The sequence below is a fragment of the Panthera onca genome, chromosome E3 (assembly GCF_046562875.1).
Source record: "Panthera onca isolate mPanOnc1 chromosome E3, mPanOnc1 haplotype 2, whole genome shotgun sequence".
Lineage (NCBI taxonomy): Eukaryota > Metazoa > Chordata > Mammalia > Carnivora > Felidae > Panthera > Panthera onca.
Genome location: NC_138354.1, coordinates 3,208,347 through 3,228,843, shown reverse-complemented (window position 1 = coordinate 3,228,843; position 20,497 = coordinate 3,208,347). Strand labels below are relative to the sequence as shown.

At 45.0% G+C, this 20,497-nt stretch overlaps 1 protein-coding gene across 2 annotated transcripts in view; it reads right to left on the bottom strand.

Annotated features, from left to right (window-relative positions):
• SDK1 (sidekick cell adhesion molecule 1) overlaps nucleotides 1–20,497 on the bottom strand; it is an 882,012-nt gene that overhangs the window by 333,471 nt on the left and 528,044 nt on the right. For both annotated transcript variants that reach the window (XM_078440087.2, XM_078440088.2), the window contains exon 5: nucleotides 18,857–18,990. In XM_078440087.2, the coding sequence (XP_078296213.2) occupies nucleotides 18,857–18,990 (134 nt within the window). The remainder of the gene's footprint in view (nucleotides 1–18,856; nucleotides 18,991–20,497) is intronic.

Genomic DNA, 20,497 nt, shown 5'->3' with positions numbered 1-20,497 from the left:
CCAACAAGCTTCCAGGATGATGGTGGTATCCTTGGTCCAAGGACCACATGTTGACTTTAACCAAGTAATTCACAGCACTGGCTCTGTGTGTGAGTGAGTGTGTGTGTGTGTGTGTGTGTGTGTGTGTGTGTGTAGTCAAAGCACCTGCGTGGTTTTTTGTTTTTGTTTTTTTGAGAAAGAGAGAGAGAGAGAGAGAGAGAGAGCGCGCGAGCAGGGGAGGGGCAGAGGAAAGGAAGACAGAATCCCAAGCAAGCGCTGCCATGTCAGCACAGAGTCCGATGGGGGGCTCGAACTCATGAACTGTGAGATCACGACCTGAGCCAAGATCAAGAGTTGGACACTTAAATGACTGGGCCACTGGGCGCCCCTACGTGCGGGCTTTAAAGAAAGGTCCTGAACCAGCCCAGGTGATTTTCATGGGCACCTAGGGTTAAGACACTATCAAATACTTAAAATATTTTTATTCCATTTTGTCACTTTTCCTATGATTATTGTTTAACTTACTGGCCCAGCACTTTTATAAATTTTGTGTGATTTGTCCTCTGTCTGTCCTTCCAGTTTTCCCACTGTCCTGGCATTATTGCCACGAACATTTGGGGGTTCTCAAATCCCCTCCCCCGCTTCAACTTTCATTCGCAAACAAAGCATACACTTTGCATTTACCACTTTAAGGGACAGAGTTTTCGGGTATTTTTGCCCATTTAGTGCATAAAAGAATTTTGCAAAACTCTATCTCCCTCACATAAACGTTACATTTAATTCTAGTGTGTTTTAAATAAAACTTTAGATGACACTTTTAAATGTATCCAAAGGGACCTAGATACGATTGTGATTTCATACCAACTATCATTCATTCTAAAATCTTTTTAATACCTGGAAGCTTTGCATCATTCCTTTTTCTCAATCCATGCATAGAATTTTATTTACGTAATAGATATTATGCTTGAGAGTCTTTTATCACACTTCTCCACACAAGAAAAGAGAGAGGTTTCATTATTTTTTTTTCAAATTCCATGATCTGAAAACTCTAAATGTTAAAAATTCTGGTTGGTCATCCATTATAATTATTATCAGTAATAATCACACCAACATTTATCATCACAAATTTTGAAAAATACTGAACATGAAAAAGTGTAATTTTATTGGGAATACATCTTTTAGTGGATGAATGGGATTTTTAAGAAAATTAGTTCATGTATTCGTGGATGAGTATTACTTCCAGCTAAAATGAGAAGGCATTCAGCATCAATTTTATTTCTAGTTTTTGTTTTTATAAATGTATGCACTTAGAAAACTTATTTTCATAAACAAGCATCTGGCAATGGAAGGAGTTTCATTAGAACACTGTCAATTGTTTCACATCATTCCAATGACTATGCGCAAAATGACACAGTAATTTATCGTCACACATTATTTTTAATGATCTATTGGCCGACAACTTGATGGGGTCCTCCTTCAATTTTGCTGAAAGCGTGGAACTCTAGGCCACCTGACTTTAAACAGGATTTCTTATCCAGTTGTTACAGTCACCCACTTCCTCAGCACTGGCCTGTCTGTGGAGGTGTCCTTTGTCTGGCAAGCGGAGGGCTTGGCCTTCTAGAACAACGTGGCGGGGAAAATCAGGAGATCCTGGAAGGAATGCCCCTCTGGGGTGAGGGGCCAGAAAGAGAGCTGTGAGGGAGGTGAGGGGTGCTCCCTCGGACGCAGCTGTCTGGGAGACGGGACGTGTGTCTGTCGTGGAGGGTGAGTCCCGTGGGCCAGCCATCATGGAAGATCCTTGCAGTGACTGAGCCTTGAATGGAGATCCCTGATCTGGATTCCCCTTCCGTTAGTGGTGAGCAGCGCTGACACGCCTTCGCCCACACTCCTGCCCGCAAGTATCAAGCCACCATCATGCAGCGTGAGATACTGTCCACGTTCCTCGTCTAACTTCTGTGTCCCTATTTTTGATAGAGACTGGGTACAGAAGATTTCTTTACGGTAAGAAACACCGTAGGGCGAACATGATGACAAATCACACCTGGCTGGTCTGCTTATTAGGGACACAGCCGGGGAGAGTTGGGGCGATGGCCAGAGGAGCAGATGTGCCACGGAAAGTGAACCACTCCTTCTCAGCTGGGGCTGACTGATGTCTTGAGGGGGCATGTGGGTCCAGGTCACCAGATCTTCAATGCTTATGTGGAATCTCCTGGTTTTTAAAGCATTGTTCATATTTCCAGTTATGTTTCGGCAAGCTCTTATCTCAGAAGTTGGTATGTCAAAAGTCTGTGAAGCTTCTAGAACCCATAGAATAGAGAAGCTTCTATTGACCCCAAGCAATGCTGTTTTCCCTTCATTGGGGTCATCTTCCTCCCCAGCAGTTCATCTGACTGCTCTTACTCGATCTTAAGGTCACGGTTAAATATCAGTTCCCTAGGGAAAACCTCCCCAGTCCCTCTGACCTGGTGGGTGCCCCACACTGGGGTTTCCATAGTGACCTGTGCTCCTCTCCATCGTGGCTCACATGCCTTTGTTTCAATTATCTCTTGACATGACCATCTCACCCTTGGCTCCCCTAACTGGCCAAGGCCTTGCTCAAGGCTTGGTGCACAAGAGATATCCTATAGATAACTGTGGAACACAGAGATCAAGATTGCCATGTCTACCCAGGCAGGCTAGGCAGTGACCACCCGCTTTTAGGGGGTGCCATTAATACAGACTCCTAGAGACCCTGAAGGTGCAGAGCAAGTGACTAACCAATCACATTTGCTCCCTGCACAAAGTGCTCCGCGGCCACAGACCTTCGGTAAATAAGCCTTTGTCATCTCTCCTGCTTGTATGTGCAACTGTTCTCCAGGAGTCCTGGGAGTCAAAGTATTGCTGGTCATGACAAGCTCTTAATGCTTCTAGAAAATTCTAGGAGCACGTACCATCAGTGATGGGCATTTTGTATATGAAGTGCTATATGTTCTTATAGAACTGTCTCATCCAACATGGTAGCCTCTAGCCACATGAAGCTACTAAAATTAAAATTAATTTAAATTAAATGGCATTTACAGTTCACTTCCGCAATTTCACTAGCCACATTTCAAGTGCTCAGTAGCCCCATGAGGCTAATGGCTCCCATACTGTGCAGTACAAACAGAGAACATTTCTTTCATCACAGACACTTCTACTGGATCACAGGTCACAAGTGAAATGCTTCGAGAGCAGATAGCTAATGTGAAAGAATAAGGCTAAGATTCAGAAACACTTCTCTCCAACGATGAGGCCTGTTAACACAAATACCCAATTCACCTCAAGAACAAAGAGACTTAATCCCTCACTCTAAAACACCTGCCCCTTACATTGCTTTAAGTCTGCAGTAATTTAAAACCCACAATGAATATTTTCCCCCAATATTGCACTCCACAGGCAAACGGAAGCCTCAGCCCTGGGAGAATGCACCCAACCACACAGCCTGTTGGACCTGGGAAGGTGGGGCTGGGGCGACCTATTCGTCAGCTATTAGTTCTTCCTTCCTTCTTTCCCTCCTTCCTTCCCACCTTCTTTCCCTCCTTCCCTCCTTCCTTCCTTCCTTCCTCCCTCCTTTTAATTAATTAATTAATTAATTAATTAAGAGAGTATGAGTGGTACAGGGAGAGAGAGAGAATCTTAAGTTAGGCTCCACGGCCAGCACGGAGCCTGACACAGGGATCAACCTAATGACCCTGAGATCATGACCTGAGCTGAAACCAAGAGTCGGACACTTAATTGACTGAGACACCCAGGTGCCCCCTGTCAGGCATTTTTTAAAACTGGAAGAGTTTCTCTTGATGTGTAAATACTGACTTGTGTCTTTTTACGGTATTGTGTGGGCTATGCAAAACACAGTAAGGAGCAAACAGAGCCCACAGATGGCCAAAGTAGACATCTGATCTACAGCAGTGCTGTGCCTTAGCAAAGAAACCACAACAGGGATAGGGCAGTTATTATGCACTAAATTGTGTCCTCCTAAAATTCATATATGGGTGTCTTAATCCCTAATATGTATTTGGAGAAAGGGCCTCTAATTAATGAGGTAATTAAGGAAAAATGGGCTCGAAAGGACGGGGCCCTAATTCGATGGGACTGGTGTCCATATAAGAAGAGAAAAAGGCACCAGATCTTTCTCTCCCTCTCTCCATGTGCACAGAGGAAAAGCCACGTGAGGACACAGGGAGAAAGCAGCCATCAGCGAGCCAGGAAAAGAGGTCAACTCTGCTGGCACCTTGTTCTTGGACTTCTAGCCTCAGGAATTGTGAGAAAATAAATGTCAGTTTTTTAAACCCCAGTTGGCGGTATCTTGCCATGGCAGTTCTAGCTGACTCATGTTGTAGTTGTAACTTACACATCTAGGTTATTTTATGTAAATGTATAGAAGTTCTATATGTAACTTATATATAAGTTATAAGGAGATCAATTTTTACAAATCACATATTGAATGGCTTAAGAGATGAAGAACCTATATTAATAGTCCATTTGTAAAGCAACTCATCTTTTAAATTACAGTCTGACACCCTGGGCTTGCAGAGCACAGGCGTGAGCTGGCACTCTTTCACGTGGCTCAGTTACTTTTGCCCACAGAAGGGACCTGCTCGTGAGGATAATGAGGCCCACAGCGTGATGGCTGTAATTCTACTGACTTGCCCTATTTCTCACACAATCCATCTTTTGAAAATTTTCCATATTTTCTTTATATATGCCTACGCCAATAGTCATACAAATAAGAACTATTATAACTCTTCCCCCCAGAAGTATGCAATCTTCAGCATGCAATCTTGTGTGTCTTTATATTTGCCAATTAGACCTTTTCCAACAGGCAAAAGATTAGACATGGAGGAGACAAGAAGCCCAGGACGAGTGGGAAAATTACTATTCCCTCACTTAGGACATCCCCTACCACATCAAACATGCTTGCTTGCTTTTCTGTCCCACTAATGCAAGCTGTGATGGCAGAAACCAGTCTACCTCAATCACGGTTATATTCCCAATGCCCAACATAGTGCTGGCACTTACTAAGTCAATAAATATAGGCCGAGTGAACATATTAACAGATGGATAGATGGACGGATGGATGTATAAATGTTCTGAAAGAAGCAGGGGTTTAGGTGAAACGTTCAGGGACAGCAAAGAGGTGGAAACGCAGAAAGGCAGTGAGGTGACTCTCCAGGGAGTTTAGGAGAAGATGCTGCTTTGGACAGGAAGTCTAAGGAGACCGGCTCATCTAACTTCCAAGTGCAACTGTGCAGCAACAGCATGGATCTCACTCTAAGGCACCACCTCCCACGAACCACGTTAGACTGGGCAAGCTTTGCCCACTGCACTGCACGCAGCAGCAGAACTGGTAGAGAGACTGACCCACAGAGGGAAGCCAGACCCCAGGGGGTCAAGGGAAATCATAGAACAGGAAAGAAGTCACTCAATAGCTGAGGAGATGCCTGGGGACGTGCCTGCCACTTCAGGCACCTTAACTGAATCAGACAAAGAAATTAAACAATTAGAAGATAATCAGAATGTCACAGCCATAGAGGACTTAAGTCATTTCATCCAGCGTTTCGCTTGAAGACCAAATGCTCAGACTGGCATTAGGGTCTGGAGATAACATGTGATCAAAGTGATACATAAAGTCACAAGAATGAAGGGGTTCTCCAAGGAGAACGAAAACTGCAGAGAAACAAAAAGAAGTATTGTACCAAAGGCCTACACAATGCAGCTCCTCACATCTGGGGGCAATGAGAACCAGAAGGAGCTATGAAGAGCGAAACAGAAGGGGCAGGGCCGGAGGAAGGGCCAGGACAGGGTTGGAGGGAAGGCTCCTGCGGAAGTGGAGGCGGGGGATGCGGAGGCTGGGCGAGCAGGAGGAGGCGCCCGTCCCTGTCCCTGGTGCTGAAGGATGAAGATGGGAAATAACGTGCTGGGGTCTAGCACTCTCGCTCCTTCATGGAACAAGCACTGGCAGGCCCCATGGATTCTCACGCTCTGCTGGTGGAACGAGGGGCAGCCTGCCCTCGGGGAACACGCATTCTGGTAAGAGATCAGGATGCTACACTTAACTGGAACGCGCGTCCTGGGGACACTGGTATGGAAAACGGAACAGACAAGAGGGCAGCAGTTGTAACCGTCCTGAGTGGAATGGAGCGTAGTTCCGCCCCAAACCTCCTGGTCTTCACCGTCTCGCTGGGAGTGGGTGTCTCTGTAGATGGAGGCAAGGACCAAAGAGCTCGTCTGATGATGTTTTTCCAAGCTGGCGGCAGAACTCACCCGCCCCTACATCCACTCCACAGGGCGTCCCCCACATCACGACCCTGCCATCTGCTCAGGGTCTGCCTCTCTGCTCAGCAAAGCTTGAGCTCATGAAAGGCAAGAAGGTGTGTGCCTTATTCATGTTATTTCCTCAGCATCAAGCATCATGCTAGATGCTCAGCGTTTTCTGAGTGAAATAGCAGACACGAAATCTCAATTTTTAAAAGGAGGGGTCATATACGCTGGGACAAAAAGGAGGCACACAGACTGTAAAGGCCCAGAGAAATCACAGGGCAGCCCTGCCCACTGCCCCTTCCATTCAGACGTGTGTGGAGCGATGGCCTGGGGGGACTCCAGAACAGCAAAATATGCGAAGTCCTTCCACAATGATGAGAGGTTTACTTTCTTATTCGTCCTTGAGGATTCTTCCAGGCTGGAGTGATATTCAGAATATATACTGATGGACATGCCAACGTGGTGGTAGGGGCACCAGCCATTCAGAACAGAAGCTGGCAGGGGCACAAGGGCTCACCTTCAGTCCAGCAGGTAAAACTTGAGCGATGGGTATGATCCAGCCCATCTTTTTTTTTTTTTTTAATAATTTTTTAATGTTTATTTATTTTTGAGAGAGAGACAGAGCGCGAGAGGGGGAGGGGCAGAGAGAGAGGGAGACACAGAATCTGAAGCAGGCTCCAGGCTCCAAGTTGTCAGCACAGAGCCCGATGCGGGGCTTGAACTCACGGACCATGAGATGATGATCTGAGCTGAAGTCAGACACCTAACCGACTGAGCCACCCAGGCGCCCCACGATCCTGCCCATCTTAATGGGAACACAGTGTCCAAGGAACTAGAGCCTCCTGGATTTCTATCCAGTACATGCTTACTGTCGTGATTTTTTAAACACTATAACTAAAATGAACAAAGAAATAAAAGGCTCAGAAGACTGCCTACTCATTTTATACTTCTTTATAACAGTAACATTTTTTGCATATTTTTTTTCCCCAGACTATTTTCTCATTGCAGGAGAAGCTTTCCTCCATAGGCTAAAAAAGTGTGAAACCACGTCAACTTTCTGAAATCAACTAATAACCAAAGGTCGAGTCCTGTATATGGTCTTATACCGAGGTCATTTTGACAAGGGTGCTTCCCAAAGTCTCAAAGAATAGAAAGGGAGAAGTCTGAAATTGGAAGCACGTTTGTGCTGGAAACCTTCCCACCTGAGGGCAAACATTTGTGTAATTCCAGCCTGTGTGCATTAATATAGCCACAGAGTGACATCCTGATGGGGGAGTATACTGGAGTGTGCTGTGGTCTTTCCAGGAAAGTGAAGGGAGGGCACAGCGTGGGGCCTACCATGCAGGTGGGATACAGCCCCCAAGTCCATTCCCAGTAAGATGAGCAAACACACAGCTAACCGTGCAGAGCCAGCCGAGTGGGTCGCCAGCACGGCTGCTTTTCCAGCTCTGACGCCGACTGTCAAGTCCATGCTGGGGACCCACGTGGATGAACAGCCGTACTTTCAGGAGTTCCATCAGTGCTTTGGCACTTGTGGGCTTGTGTCTCAATGCTGCTCCCTAGGAATATCACAAACCATGATGGCCCACAGACCTCGCAGGTGGTCATTCAGGTGTGGAGCTAGGGTGAACCAGGGAATTCTCAGCTCACGGTTTCCTAATCTATGCAACCACTTAAAATAACAGTCTTTGGGCCGTGACCTGAAAAAGCCCCACCCCCCCAATACCCTTGGGCAAACAGCAGGTCACACTGAGAATCAGCAGTTACATGTCTCACAGGCCCTATGACATCTCTACCAAATACAGAGCCATACCAGGCTCTGATGGTAGGAACTGACTTTGTGCCAAGGAGGATATGGCTGGAGATCATAAAAGGGGAGAGGGTATAGGCGGAGTAATTACCCGGAAGAACAAAAACTCACAGGTGGAGACTGTTGCTAAGAACTGGCTAATTAGGACATACAGTGTCTACATCTTAATATCTATTTCTGGTTCCTCTTATTTCTGATACAAATTCCATGGGTTTTCACATCTCAGACGCACATGTTCTTGGAAGAGTGGGGAGTCCAGCTCTCTGGATTCAGTAATGGTTTTTAGAGCAGCTGAGTGACCTTTTACTTTAACAGACGCTTTACCTGATTTTCTTAAAGCTTAATTTAGTATTCACATGCATCCTGTAAAGATCTCCAGCTTTAATCACCCGCTGTAATTGCCTTCTATGAGAGCTGAAAGAACATCATTTACAGTGATCAGCCATAAAACATTATGACTTAGTTGTAAAGGCAGAACTGAACTGTTATCAGAAGGTGGCTGGTTGTCAGGCTGCAAACAGAAAAGCAGCCACCAGATTAAGAACTTTCAACGTGATTTTAAAAATCGAAAATGATCTGCAATATAAATAATGTCAACAAAGAAAACAGAGACCGTCTCTTTGGGAGAAGACAGACTTGGGTGGAAAGTAAGCCACGTAATTAACTGTGCGGCCTTGCACACATTATCTCTTCCCTTTGTTTCCTTGTGTGTTAAATGGGGATGACAGTGACCTCCTAGGGCTTTTTTAAAAATGGGGGATGAAATCATGTAGAATATCTGCATACTGGACCCAGAGCAGACTTCGGTAAATGACTGCTGCTCCTACTGTTGCAATGGACTGCATTTTTGGGTCCCCTCCAAGCTCTTATGCTGACATCCTAACCCCCCAGTGTGGAGGCAGGAGGTGATGACATCAGGATGTGGGGCCTTTGGGGGGTAATTAGGTCATGAGAATGGAGCCCTCATGAAGGAGATTCGTGCCCTCCTAAAGGGACCCTTTCCACCATGTGAGTATATAGTAGGAACTCAGCATCCCAGAAGAAGGTTCTTCCCAGAACCTGACCAGACTGGCAGTCCCCAGCCTCCGGAGTCGAGAGGAGTAAATGTCTGTTGTCCACAAGCCAACCAGCCTGTGGTGTTCTGCTGCAGCGCCCAAGCTAAGACAACGAGTATCACAGGCTTTCATCACACATTAGGCAACATCCTGTCTTCCTATCCTTCGGGGAAAGCCCGAAATGGATGTTAGCACGGGAGGGAATCAGGCCTGCCCTCCACGACACCCTGCAGTCACTGAGGCTGCTTCCTCTCTCCATGTTCCCTCCAAATCAGAAAACCACATATCTCATTTTTCTGAAGCACGATCCACAAAGACATTTTAGCCCAGCAAGTAGGACAATGTGAGTTTGCAAACCTTGGAAACTCTGAATTAAGACAAAAGAAACATGTGTTTCTTTATCAGTGACTTCAGAACACTGGGCCCTTTCATAAAAGGCCAGGGGACAACATGAAGGTAAGAGTGGGATTATTTAGTCCAGGAAAGAGTAAAAGCTGCGACACAAGGGAACTAACCACGGTCACCATCTGTATCCAACTACTGAGTAAACACAGTTTTTCACAGAAAACTCTATTTACAGCTAACAACTGGTTCTGTGGCCTCATCTTGGCTGATAACCATTACTTTGTTTAGGATTTCCCCAGACGAGATGGGTAATGGATGTATGTTAGATTTGATAAAAATGATTGCGAGGAAAATTCAATTTTCCATCCCCCTTGCTTGTGCCCTCTAAAAATTGCTTATCTTTTCATATCAATTATAGCGACAGGGAAAGCAGATGAAGTACTTCAATGAATGTGACATCCGAAGTGATCCAGGCTGGGAAGGTACTTACTGCATGAGTAAGTCACAATGTTGAGTCCCTCTCAATACATGACAAGTTTTGAAATGTTCTGTTTAATTATTAAGAACCTGCAATGAAAGGATGTCAAATTCTCAGTCACCTGAATGCAAGCATGCGGCTGCTTGTTGGCTAAGGTTAAGAAATTAGATCCCAGGGTCAAGGGTAAAATTATTAGGGTTACATCCAGCTGCAGCCTTAGAAGCGCCAGTCAGAAGACTCCTGTGTCAAGATGTCTGGACAAAAGAATTTAAATCGATGTATTTCACAAGGGGACAGGAGGAGGGGTAGTTGTGAAAAACATTAAAGGTGGGCTTTGGGGGAGATTTAAGGTCTGATTACGAAGTCACTACTAGGTGACAGTCTGTGCCCTTGGATAATCATCCTATCCTGGAAGAAGCAAGTGAATGCCGACCCTCTGTCTACTGAATGCACCAGCTGGAGCAGCTGTGCTCCACCCCGCCGGCTGTGGCTTGCTCTGGGGGCAGAGTCCGCCAAGGCCGGTCACCAGCAATGGCTGGGAAGATGAGGATGGCCGTGCGCGTCACCAGAGCAGACCACGTCCTGTTCTACGCCCACAGTGTCTACTGCATCCTGGGTGACAAGTGACAACACACCCTGCTGTTACGAATGCTCCGTCACCGAGTGCTGACTATCTCCTCTCCCACCACACACTGTGGCACACCTGTGCTCACACTCTCACTCACGGCCACCCAAGTGTACCCCTGGCAGCTGCAAAAGGGTGCCAGCCTCCGAGCTGCACGTGCATGAACAGTACACGGAGACTGAATGTTTATGGGGAGTGGTTCTGAGCTCAAAACAGAGCTTCCTATTGAAAACAAAACCAAGCTCCTCTGAGGTTTGAGTGTGGAGAAGCTCTTAACGGAATGTCCAGTTCAACGGCAAGGCTGCTTCCTGAGCTCTCTATGCCTTCTCCTCTGGCCTGGACACGGGATGGCCACCAAAGCACACCCAGTGTGCAAAATACATGCTGTTCCTTTTTAAAAGGAAAATCTAGGGTGTTGGGGGCTCAGAGAAACTTTGTATTGAGTCCCTAATCCCCTAGTCGCTATTCTTGTGATTTTGGTCGATGACCCCAACCTTTTTTGGGGCCTTGGAGCCCTCAGCTCGGTAATGGTGTTGATCACGGACTCACAGGCTGTTGTGGGATTCAACAGGGAAAATGTCCGTGAAACACCTACCTGCAGCTCAAGGCTCATCAGGGCCCTGCTTCTGCCTCTCCCTTGGGAAATCACTTAACAGCACACTTATTTATAAATTAGCATCAGAGCTGCATATAGCTCGGAACAGTTTCTGCTCCTACATCACCTAGAAGAATTTTGCCAAACTGGGTTGTTCCACAGCTAACGTTAACATCTAACGCTTTTTAACACACATTTGAAGGACTACAGAGAAGGGAATTTCACGTGTATTTTAATTTTGGATATGTTAGTGTATTTTAATAAAGTAGAAGTCTGCGGCCTCTTTTATATGTATCCGAAGGAATCTAGGCATTTGATAGAGCAGGTCTAAGGATTTGATGCACGTTATCACCCATTTGAAAAAAAGACATCAACAAGCTTTAATTTTTAGTAGCCAGAAATCTGACCTCATTCCTTTTTCATCTTGAACCTGTACTTTCATTCTATACCTCCCACAGAATTTTATCCTAATTTATTACATTTAACGATTCCAAGTATTTTATTGATCACCCTATCATAGCCTCTGACAAAATATGCATATAAATTAAAATTTCCCAGCAACCATATGGCTCTGGGGTTAAAAAAAAAAAAAGTTCTCTTGGATTGAGTTACTGTTACAATTGTTATTTGTACTCAATTAATCAAAAGTATAACCGATTTTGATGAATATTATACATAAAAAAAAAATCACTGAAAATGCCTCTCTCCCAGAAATGGATAGCCGTGTACCCTCACTCTAATCCTACTTCTTTTCCGTATATATAACTCCTGTGAAACTATGCTCGTAGAAAAGCAGACGACGGTGGAAGGAATTTTGTTACCTGGGTTTCTCTCAGTTCTTTTAGCCCCTTCTGAACTCCACATGGTCATTTATTAGTTGGGATAGATCGTTTTTTGTTCCAGTAGCAAATAAAGCGTGGAATCACAGTGCTTGGCACACAGAGGTGCGTTCCCCGCTCCCTAAGGCGTCATTCCACTGGGGGCTCTCTCGGGCTGTACTTCCAGTATCTGGACAGCTTCCAGCCTGGGCTCCACCATCTCCAAAAGTGGCCTGGCCACAGGGAAGGGAGAGCGTGAAGGTCACTTGCTGCCTCTTAAATCCCTGGCCTGGAAGGGATGTGCTTCATTCCACTCACATTTCATTGACTAGTGTTAGGCGAATCGCCCCCAAACCACAAAGAGGCCAGAAATGTCTTCCTGTCCTACAAGCAGAGGCTGCACTGATATCAGCAATCTTCAAAAATTATTTGTCATAAAAAGTCAACTGACACTGCGTTTTGGTCCTGCCTCATTTTGCAGACAGCAAGACACCGAAGCACCTAATTTATACAATGACTTATTAGAGTCCTTCACTTTCTCAATCCCGATACTGACATTTAGGATTACCCCTTTGTTTGGCACCTGGACACTCACACCCTCACTTAATGCCTGTGTTAAAGAATCGGGATGAGTGTGATTTGTGCCCAGTAAGAGAGGCAACCGCGGAAGGAAGAGAGCTCCCTGAAACTCAGGCATGCTCGGGCAGATCTGGCTTCAGGAAGAGTATATGAAAGCACCTGGAAATAGATTCCGCAAAGATTATGCGTGCCTGCTTACCCCCTTGGAAATGTGTGTGTGTGCCCTGAGAGGTCCGCATAGGCTGCTTTGGGAGACTAAGGATACTTGGTTACCCTGAATACATTGAAAAGTCGAGGGCAAGTTACAATTTATGGTTTAAACTGACTCTCTCAGACTTGCCAATGGTGAGATCAGGCTGCAATCAGCCATAAAGGGGAAAGAAAGGCAGCATGGGAAGAGAAGACGGATGAGAGCAGGTAGGTAATGGAAATAACCCAGTTTTGTCTCATCTGCCGGGCCTCACTGGTCTTTTTTGTTGTTGTTGTTGTTTGTTTTGTTTTGTTTTAAACTAAGTCTGGTTGAGAATCACCAGTTGAACTTGATTCTAAGCCTGTCACTAACCCATATAAACATATGCCTGGGGTTGAGAAACAAAACAGAACTAGCTTTTTTTTTTTTTTTTTTTTAAGTAAGGGCTTGAACACAGGGCTTGAACTCATGACCCTGAGATCACAATCTGAGCTGGAATCAAGAGTTGGATGCTCAATTGACTGAGCCACCCAGGCGCCCCTAATCTATGTTTTTAAAGCAAAGCCATAAGAAGAAAACTAACCTTTGATAATGCCAGGTGTGTTGGTGGGACGGCCCCACAGCATACACTGTAATTAATGCACATTCTCTCAAGGGGAGAACCAAAAATGTGCATTTTCAAGGAGGTAGACAGGATGCCCTCATGTATCTGTCTGCTCTCAGAACTTGCCAATGGGCTGTGGTTTCACCTTCGCCCAGATAGACGTATTTGTGTCGAGTGGACCCTGGAACAACATGGGGGTTGGGTTGCTGACACCCCGCACAGTTGAAAATCTGTGTTTAACTTTGACTCCCCCAAACTTAACTCCTAATAGCCTACTGTTGCCAATAACATAACACTCGATTAACATAAAATTTTGTAGGTTTTATGTATTACATGCTATATTCTTATAATAAAATAAGCTAGAGAAAAAACATCATTAAGAAAATCATAAGGAAGAGAAAATACATGTACAGAGCCATACTGTGTTTATCGGGAAAAAAACGTGCATGTAAGTGGACCCATGCAGTTCAAACTCGTGTTCTTCAAGGACCAGCTATATTTGGTTTTAACTAAACTAACTGTCACAGAATAGATAACCAGACACAAGCGTTCCTGGCAAGAGGCACAGATTGGAGTCACTCCACAGGCAGCACAGAAGAGGACGACGAACAGCGGCTCTGCATCAGCAATGATACTGGATACATAGTCCTCCTTAAACAGAGGTTGCAAGAATTTGTCCAAAAAACTAAACAGCAGGAAGACGACGTAAAATATGGATTTCCACTCAAGAAGTGTCTATTGTGCCATGAGACATGAACTAAAGATGGAATGAATCTAAAAATTAATGAAGGGGAACCTCACTGAAGTCGGCTCGGGGGCTAGAACAGGAGGCTGGAGTGACATCACTCGATGTCTCTCACAGGAAGAAATGTCTATTACAGACCCAAGAGAAGAACAATCAACAGGAAAGAAACCTCAACTACAGGGCCCGGCAGGCCAAGATAATGCAATGCGTGCCCTAAACAAAATCAACCACCCTGAAACTCAGCCAACCAGGGACCGTCACCACCATGAATCCTTGTCTTTCCCCAATGGATGTTTGTTCAATCCCCGCCCCCGCCACATACAACTTCCTCCTTCTTCTCCATAAAACAACGTTCCTCTCCTTTGTTTCTTGGATTTGCCTATCGTTTTGCCATGGTTTGCTTGTCCTGAATTGCAATGTTCTGTTATTCCTGAATAAACTCACTTCTACTGGTAAAATAACTACTTTTCTTATTTTTTAAGATTAATAAGATGTTCAAGATTAGCAAGACACTAAAGATACCACTTATCTCTTTTGTATCTCTTATGCTTATAATCTATAAACAACTGAGTGTGCATATGTTAGGGTGAAGGCTCAAGGCTTATTTCCTGATGGAGTGCCTACAAACAGGCTTTAGAGACCACAGCCTACACTCAGTTCTGCTCACGCCCAGCCCCAGGATCCCCGGGCCAGAGCACGTCTCATTACACACCCTACTTAGAAGGTTCAATCCGTCCTAAATGATTAACTCATCACTCTACCATAAAGCACACGACACTTGCTATATGTGTTTCTCAAAGTTCTGGCAGTAAAGGTCCATACAATATGTAAAGCTGTAGCATGATTCTAAATTGATCATTTGTGGGAGGGCCACAGTCTCTAGACAGGTTTCCAGTAATATTTCAAACTGCTACTATTGCTTTGGGATTCCAACCCATGTCAGAGTACACTTGACAGGCTCATGCCTTGCCCCCTCTCTCCCTGAAATTTTAAGGCACAAAGAAAACAAGAGAGAATCTTATCTGGGCACACAAAAGTCAGGTTTTACTGGGCAGTTCTCTCAGACGACTGTTTGACTGTTCCTGGACATTATTCTCAGGAATCCGGTCTCAACTACTAAGTGTATATGAGGTCTGCAGTCAAATTAGCATTATAGAGGACAAAAGAATGTTAAGTGGTCTTCAGAATGAAAAGCAACGGTTTGTCAGCCCGAAGGAGGATCAGCTAAAATGATATGCTAGCTAAGGACTTTGTTTGAAGAGCAGGCACTGAAATGAAAGACGTGAAAACACAGGAAGGAGGCAGGCGGCCGTGTCTCTCTCCCCCTAAGCCTCCTCCCCAGCAGAGACTCTCATTACGCCTGGCGTCCTGCGCATCGGGTCAGAAGTGATGATGTGTCGAGGTGTGCAGGCGGCCGTCACACAATGATGGATTGATCATCGTGCGGAATTCCTCTCATCTCCTGACTCTACCCTTTTCTCTGATTTTAAGGAGAAGCTCTTATTCACATATTCATTCAGTTCGGAAGATCTGATCCACAAAAGTTAACTCAATGTAAAAATCTTCAAAGCAAAAACCAAAAGCAGGTCGACAGGTTTATAAAAGCTTGCCTGGGTCTGACCTCAGAATAGAAACGTCTACTCTCGGGTGAGTTCAGCCCATTCTTTTTCTGGCGTGCACCTGAACCGCGGGAGCCAGCGATGAAAAATTCATGCAGGGCGCTTCAACGGTCCCACCTATGTCCTTGACATCTGCTGGCTTCACGTCACATCACAACTTCAAAGCAAATCCACCCCTGAGATGGCAGCAAGCTTTCACGGGGGAGGAGAACGGAGAGTTCAGAGATGGCCTCTCCTTCAGGACAGGAGGTATCTGTGCAGCACATGCTGCAATTTATCTTCTTGGCCAGACAAAAGGGGGAGAAACGTGAAGAGATGAGAACGCCAGCCACTAACCATGCACCAACAGCAGGCGGCACCATTATGGGACTGCATTTCCCCTCTAATTGTCATGCTTTTGTAAACATTTATTTATTTCTATTTAAATCCTCTTTATCTTTTGCTTCCCATACGCTTCCAGTGTAGGTAAAGCGTTTGGCAACCGAAACGGTGGTGAGGTTTTGAACTCTCAAGTCCACAGTTGTTGGGGAAGATACATCATTCTCCCTGGGGGGCTGGGTGTTAGGGCATCGCTCATTTAGATGTTTGGAGGCAAGGCCAGCCCCCCTGTGCTCTCCCACCTGACACTGGGCTGTCCTGCAGGAGGAACAGCTTATTCTTACGATAGGACACGAGAGGTGGGGCCGCCGGGCACTCTCCAATTTCAAATCAGTTACAGTACAAGGCACCAGGAACTTAATCTCCAGTTACCCCTACCAACCTCAGTCGTATTTACTACAGAAACATTCTTTATTTTACTCCCCTGATGTCGAAGAAAAATTTATCTTCGTTAAATGATAATTGGCTGTAGCATCTTTGGATTCTTCAGAAATGCTGGCTGGCAAGTTTTGAAAAAAACTTTCATCAATCTTGTTTGGTGTTTTTACAAAGCCTCCATCAGAAAAAAAAAAAAAAAAAAAAAAGAAACAAAAGATGTGTAAGTGTGCTGAGGACACCTCATCCCCAAGCAGCCTCCCCCGGTGCTGCAGGGAGTCCTGAACTATAGGTTCTGCCACTGTTCCGGAAGGAAGCAACATGTGAACACACAGTTCTGGGGTTTCTGCAGATTTATCAATTTCCTGATCTTTAGAGGTTTCAAAATAGGATTTTTAGTGAGAAAGCGCATAATTGAGTGCCATTTAACTTTCAGCTAAATCCAATATGTCAACAGAATGTTATCCTAAGAATCAAAATAAGGCCGGTTCCTCAACCTTCTCATTCTTCACATTTTACTTGGACCCAATAAAAAGCAAAGACTATATAAGGAAACAGTAGGCAGCTTTTCTCCTGAGATTTAAAACAAGTCCGTCCGTATCACCAACCTCTTTATAACCCACCTTCTACACATTTTACCTGGTGCCAATGAAAAGATAAAAATACACAAGGAGCAAAATGCAAGGCAGTTAATTATAATATTTATGAGCTACTCCCAATACACTTCTGGGTTGGAGTAGAAACTGGAATTACTGAAAAAGCATTTACATATCCCAATTACCTAACGCTACGGTATCCATTAATATGGCAACTTGCAAAATCACTGTATTAGTTTTGTTTCCTACTGGCCTTTCTACAATAGGCAATGCAGAACACCATGGGTTCAGACTATTTCATAACTCTCTGATGTTAGCATTACATTAACCAGAACATTTGTGGAATTTTTTTCTCTCTTCCAACGGACTGAGGCCAATTTCCTTGTTTCTGACCTAGAGTTTTACCAATTATTATCCTGGTAGGTATATCACAATTGAGTGATAAATCTATTTTCTAAATAGAAGAAATGGCTGTAATTGTAAAACTTGGAAATCACTAAAGCAATCAATCTATTTAATAATGTGATTTCCATCTGTTGTTATCGATACTGAAAAAAATTCTTGAGAAGTCATATTTATTTCCACTCTGGTCCTTTAAATATCAGTACCTCCTGGCCTATATTTTGTGAACACCACACCTAGTCGATGCACATAACTCTCCAAAGCCTTAAAAAGGCCATGGGGACAGCCCAGTCTGTGCCCAGTCTATAATCTGGAGATCAGGTTTCAATTCCCAGGAACGAAGGGGCTGATGGCAGGATAATGGCCACTTGGGGGCACTTACCAGGAACGTGAGGGGACGTAGAAGCCGACCAGGTAACCCCGGGGTCTCCTACCCCATGTTTGCCACAGACATTCCCTCGGCCAGCCCTACTTGGCTTCGTGCAATCGTATCCCTTGGGGAGCACAAGCAGCAAATGCTATGATCCCAACCCATGAATGAAAGGAAACTTTTCAAACCCGAGGGGGAAGCCACTGCTCAGAGACGTTTCTCAAAAAGGTGACGTCTGCTACCATACAGACAAAATCACTTACTTCACTCTTGTCTGATGTGATCATGGAATTCTGAAGTCTACAACTATTTCCCACCTGTATTTTCTCAACACAAAATCACCTCATTTCATCCCATGAAGCTTCATGCTGCAAACGCCTGGCGACGGCCCCGTGAGACGCATGCTTTAATCTTTTAGGTCAGAGTTTTTGCTTCTGGTCATTTTCCCCTTCTCCAGCAATCAACTCTGGGAGAATTCCTAGAGACCTCTTCAAAGTCCAAATGTTTAAACTAAGTTTCCTCAGACTAACATTTCTGTAAATAAACTGCAGGTGTAACGGTAATTGTGCGTGTTCTCTTCACAATTCCGTTAAATCAGGTAGAAAAAATGGTCAGCTCATTATGATTAAGAAACACTGCTAATTTGAACACAATATTTATGTTTTCTCAAGGATTTTATTATTAAATTAACATAACCTGTGCCTAATCTAGTCTCAAATAAGGTTCATTGATGGAATTCCTTATAAACTAAGATTTGTTGTTAAAAACAATACGCGTTAAAAACGATTTTTGAAACCCCCAAAACGAATAAGATCTCGCAGTGGGCATCACCTGTTGTGTTCACGTTTTACGCGTACAGCTTCAAAGAAAGCAACTATTGACAGTGGATCAATATTGAACCATGGCCACCATCCTAGAGACAGAAGATTGATTGCAAAGGGCCCGTGAGACATGTATTAATTAAATCAAGACTTTATTGCTTTCAGAATTATCACGTGGCGTCTCAAAACTCACCTGCTACGCTCAGGTGAACGAGCGGGCTGGTCTTGCTGTCTCCGTTGCGTTCGTTGACGGCCTGCGCGTAGTAAACCCTGGCATCACCCGATGTCGCTGCAAGGATCACCAGTTGATTTTCCAGTGTGATGGCTCTGTGTCAGACAAGAGACAGCGTCAGAGCCACTCCACAGCGCTTCTTGTTCCTAAGGCAAATTAGTTTATCAGGCCAAGAGAGGCGTGGCCAGGGCTTTAAAAAGATCTCGAAGGACAAAAACACACAGGCCGAGCTGAGGCACATGGCGGTGGCTGAGCCTCCTCTGGCCTCGTCCACACTCCTGTAGGGAGGCTTTGAGCCCTCTGCTTCCCTACTGACCCTCGGTTTTGAGGCACTCACATATCCAGGGTTAGTTAAAAACTCAGAGCTTCCCCTGGGAACTTGTAACAAGTTCAAGAAATCCCAGAAGGGCTGGTCTTTTTCTTTCAGGCAGGGCCGTGAGATCACACCATGGCCACAAACTATAAATACACTCTCAGATGGAAGGCGGAACTGGCCAAAACCTAGACCGGGGGGCAAATGAATTTGCTGCGGTTTTCTCCGCCTCCCAAGGAACCTCATTAGAGTTTCTGTACCTCTATTTCTCAACTGGTGGGTAGAAGAAAAGTCGCCAGTGGGCATGGTGCTGGCCCTTTCAACTGGATTCTCTCATAACTGCTGATGCCAGGCCTGCTCGTCCTTCACCCCAGCCATCTCCCTGCCCCGCCCATTTCACAGTCTGACCCCTCCTCACGGAGACTTCCCATAGAGCCCAATTCTGCTGCAGGAAAGAACCTGGGAGACACATTTGACCAGCCACCCTCTCTTCAGAAATGAGAAAACTGAGGAACAGGGAGGTTAACTTATTCGTTCAAGGTAACCTAGCAAGGTAACAATACCAGAGAACACGATCTTCCCACGTATGAACAGATGCTCTGCCAACCAGATCACACCCAGACTCATCAGGTTATTCAAAAGAAGAGGACGAAGAACAACAAAGACACAACTTCCGTAAATCCAAGCAGCTTTTAATTAAAATAAGCTGTCCTGGTATCCTCTGCTCTTGCTAGCATTTGTAGATTTTGCTACAAAACACAAAATACAAAGGGAGGCCTCCCACTGAGAGTAAGACACCTTCTGAGCACCAAAGGGCTCTTAGTTCCCAATGCTGGGAGCACCTTGGGACCTGAAGTGAATCCCACGGCTGCACACAAGTTGTCATTCTACAGGAAATACGTTTATTTGTTTATTTTATTTTGATTAATTAATCCATTTATTTTAGAGAGACACAGAGAGGGCAAGCGAGCAAGCACGCAAACAGCGGCAAGAGGCAGAGGAGGCCCTACGCTCAACGTGAAGCTCAACGTGGGGCTCGATCCCACGACCCTGGGATCATGACCTGAGCCCAAATCAAGAGCCGGACGCTCAACCACCTGAGCCACCCAGGCGCCCCTATTTGTTCATTTTAATCCTAGGCAGTTGTAGCCCTTCCAAATCCAGATCAGGTCTCCATTCCGGTAACAGAAAAAACACAGAAACTGGGTGATCTGTCACGGGGAATTTTACTATAATAATAATTTTTTCCTTCCTGCTACCTTCTGGAAAGCTTTTTCAAAAACTCTCAA